The 4,435-nt window shown below is 30.4% G+C and overlaps 1 protein-coding gene across 1 annotated transcript; it reads right to left on the reverse strand.

Moving 5' to 3' along the window:
- Positions 1–2,777: 2,777 nt before the first annotated feature.
- Positions 2,778–3,966, reverse strand: LOC145125406 (uncharacterized). The gene has a single exon (XM_079060868.1). The coding sequence runs from the start codon at positions 3,908–3,910 to the stop codon at positions 3,008–3,010; it is 903 nt and encodes a 300-aa protein (XP_078916994.1). The 5' UTR covers positions 3,911–3,966; the 3' UTR covers positions 2,778–3,007.
- Positions 3,967–4,435: the final 469 nt, after the last annotated feature.

Consider the following 4,435-nt stretch of genomic DNA (forward strand, 5'->3'; position numbering starts at 1 on the left):
ATAGGTTCGTTTTCTAAATCCCTAAAATACTCCATATGTCATTTTATTAATGTACCCACGCCTTTTACTTTTCCACTTATTTACAAAAATGCTACAATGCATCTTGACCATTTTTTTTTATCCAACACTCCATCTCTAGTTCTCGGTTCTCGAGAAATTATATGTTCTCAAATGATCTCTCCTCTCTCTCTATATATATATATATATATATATATATATATATATATGAATTATAATTCACGTAATTATAAATAGTAGCTACTTTTAAAAAATCAATCATTCTAGCCTAATAAATCAAAATGATTTTGTCATATATCATCTTCTCAATGACTTTGCTACATGGTTTTTTCTAAAAATTTTAGACTAATTATTATTCCACTTGTTATTTTCTCATGTTTTCCATTTTCATTTAAATGCCACCTTATATTTATATTTAAGTCTAAATTTATTGCATAGATTCCTTCCAATTTTAAATATCCTAAATTTAAGCCTCATTACATGGTAACTTAAATAATGTCATTACTTACTTTAATTAAGTTCTAAATTTTGAATTTTAGGTCGTATTTGTCAAATAATCACAAAATCCCAAAATAAATAAAAACATTTAACAATTTGATTTTCTTTTTTCTTTTGATTTTGCATAAATGATTATCAAACCCTTGATATTCATTACGAATTGAAAATTGCTTTTTAAATTATCATAACAAAAAAAATCAAAGTGAAATCTTAATTATCTAATATATATGGAATTTTATAATTTGTAATGAAGCAAAATATGAAAAACACGTGTCCATAAAGAATATACAAAATGAAAAAAAATGACCCCACAAAAACCAAGAACAACATAGTGAACACAAACCCATAAACAAGGGATCAATTTTGCGAAATCCTTAGAAACTTTAGTGTTCCTAAGGTCCTCCTTTAATAATATATATATATATATATATATATATATATATATATATATATATATATATATATATATTCTATTGCAAAGGAGTCCATCTTTTAAAAAACAAAAGAAACATTGTCGGTATTGACACTTGCCTTTTTACATCATGTGCAGTGACGGTTTTGTATAAGTTTCCATAGTGGCATCGACAATACCTATCATGTCTGTTGAAAGTGCAAAAAATTTTGAATTTTTTCTTTTTTTTCTATTATAAAATGCGTCATCGACAATACCTAATACTGAATCTTGTGTCCACCCCTGATCATGTCGCAACCGCCCCTTAGAAATTTGCCAGTTCTATGGGTTCATTAAGAAAGTTTTGAGGTTACATCGCAACTCCAGTGATAGCTACCGCCAATGTCTACGTTGCTCAATTTTATGGTCTCTAGATCCGAAAAACTAAATATAGATCAAGTTGTCTTTATAGATATATAATTCAATATCTCTTTAACCTATACATAATCTATATCTCATGAGAGTAATTTCTAAATATAGATTAAGTTGTCTTTACATATATATAATTCAATATGTCTTTAACCTATACATAATATATGTCTCATGACTATAATTTCTAATAAATTTTTTTTTTCGTCTATTAATTTGTAGATTATTCTATTGCATGGATTGCATTTATTCTAGTATTCTTAATTCTTTTACTTGCATATTATTTATTACGTTTTCATTGATTCTTTATACTTTATTAGTAATGATTTTTCACAATATATCAATTTATTTTGTAATCATTGATATTTAAAAGTATTTGAGATTTTTTTAATGGTTATTGCTACTCAATTAATAATTTAATAAGTTTCAATGAAGTACCATTTTATAAAGATATTTTGTGTATATAATAAAAAAACAATGATTTTGTTAAATATATCACATCACTATGGCCATTGTCCGAGATTATACCACAATAAAATCATCTTTATAGAGATATTTTTAGTAAATTTGAAATCAGTTAATACAATTATGTATTAACGAAAATGATACATAATTGTAAGCAACTAGGATTTACCTGAGAACGTTCTACTATCTTTATATATAACCCTTTCTTTTAAATAATGTTTAATATTTCCAAAAAAAATTGTAACAAAATGTGTTTGATCTACCTCTTGTATTTGAACTTATGGTGAATAGCCATAAGGATACGAAGTATTGATGAATTTAAGTTAAATGCAATTAAGGAATATCAAAAATTAGGCATAAGTTCATTGATTTATTCATGAATCTAAATATATGTGATTTTGTCACGTAAGGCCCATTGAATTATTCATTGTAGCATCTTATTTTTGTTTCTTTCAATAATTTTATTTATTAATATAGATTGAATTACTTACTTGTTTGTCATTTTGGTTGTATTTATTTTGAAATTTTACTTTGAAAATGCTTAATATATAAACATTGATATTTAACTATTATTTAATCAACCCGTGTAATACACGAGTCTCACCTACTATAATATAAAAAATGAAAAATCACACCGCTGAGCCAATATCCTCATACCAATAACCGTGATTACATTGAATACGACACACATTTTTTTCCAACTTTTTGTATGATATTCAGGATGCATGTTCATATACATAAAGTGTTACAAGCAATGTTCTTAAAGGTGTGAGGCATGGCGTGGCGTGGCGGTAAGGCCAAACCTCAAGCTTAATAAGTCATGACGAGCCATGACGTTTTTCAAAACGTGATGTAAGGCGGCGATTTTGTATTAATTTATAATTAATTATATTACCATATAAATATATATTTATATCATATATAACTAGTTTTTAGAAGTGTTATATCAACAACTAATAACAAAAACTTAACAAAAAACATAATATTTGTATGTCCGATTAGAAAATGCATAAAAAAAAGAGCAAAAAAATGTGACTCAAATGAAAAACCACATGCCATAACATGCCATAACGCGTCATGGCACGCCATATCACGTCTTGCCACACATCATGCTTAATAGCAACGTTATGAGGCTTTTCATAGCGGCGAAGTCGCGCCTCACGTAATGACACACCTTGGCATGCGCCATGACCTTTTAGAACACGGTTAGAAGTTAATCTTCATACGCCCACCCAAACTTTTACTTTTCTTAAGATTGCTTTTTGTTGAAGAATCTAACGACAATGAAGATGTAGATGATGATGATCGTTTTTTTGAGATATATCTTTGGGGATTTTCATTGTGTAATTGGGTTAAATGCGGGAAGTTCAGCAAAGCATGAGACCCACGGTGCTTAAAAGCAGCTCGATCGTACGCCATGGCTGCTTCCTCCGGCGTCTCATACGTCCCAAGCCATAATCTTGACCCTTTCTTCTCCGGATTCCTCATCTCTGCCGTGAACTTCCCCCACGGCCGCCGTCTCACTCCTCTGTACCTCCTTTCATGAAGTGATGCTATTGGCGGAGCTTCAAAATTCCTCACATCGTCAGAATTATACTCGTTTACACATGGTGGTGATTGGTGGATCTCCTCACCGGATAAAATCTTCTCGCCAAACGCGACCACGTTTCCAATCGTGAAGTCCCAGTTTAACGGCATGCATAGAGCTGATTCCTTCTTTGAAGGTAAAGAGGTACCAGAAAGATCGCTTCTGGCGGCCGGAATATCTGCTGAAATTTCCGGAAACTCATTACAACTAGTGGAAGAACTCGGGGCCGGAAAGATATCGGAAGAAGTTAGGATCTCAAAGTCATCGAAATTTGGCAACGGCCTGACTGTATCATCCATTAGAAAACTGGAACTCCGGCTACATACCTCACCTGAGCTAGATTTGGCTGCAAAAATGGACGATATTTCTGCGGCAATATTGATGGAAGATTCTTCAGATATGGTAGGAATACTGAAATCGTTAGAATCGAAAAGAAGAAAACCAGATAGGAAATGATTATCAAGAAGATAATTGTTAACGGATTCGAGGAGAGAAAAATCAAAATCTACTTCTTCGTTCATTGTTATATTGTTTATTAAGGGTTGGATCAAGATAACAAGCGAAGGAAGGATGACAATGAAATATGGAGCATCATACACAGATCGAAGAGGCAGAAAGCCGTCAGTAATATAGTCTCTTTTGTCGTTTGAAACATAATTTAATATCGCTATCGATATGAATAAATAACTGGATAAATGTGTTTATCTTTTTTTATAATTAATATATCTTTATAGCTTCAATAAAAATAATAGGTATATAATGTTCATTTTTTTCTGATAGATATTGTTAGATTCGTTGTAAAATAGCGGTTGGAAGAAAAATGTGGATCCAAATATACGTAATTGTTTTTACAACAAGTTATTGATTATTTGATTCAGTCAAATACGAAGAAGATCGGCTCAGGCTCTCTGATATTTGGAGTTTACAAAAAAAAATACAAAGTTGAAGTTTTTGGTATTGTAAAACGTGATTCAGTCGATAGAAAGCTATATTTTAAAGTGAACTAAAAGGAAATGGAGAACTTTTAATTCATATATTTTAATATT

The sequence above is a fragment of the Lactuca virosa genome, chromosome 7, assembly GCF_052849685.1.
Source record: "Lactuca virosa cultivar CGN04683 chromosome 7, Lactuca_virosa_CGN04683_v6, whole genome shotgun sequence".
Lineage (NCBI taxonomy): Eukaryota > Viridiplantae > Streptophyta > Magnoliopsida > Asterales > Asteraceae > Lactuca > Lactuca virosa.

What these genes read in the sequence shown, in the direction of transcription:
- LOC145125406 (XM_079060868.1), bottom strand. Translation starts at nt 3,910, where the DNA reads ATGAACGAAGAAGTAGATTTTGATTTTTCTCTCCTCGAATCCGTTAAC.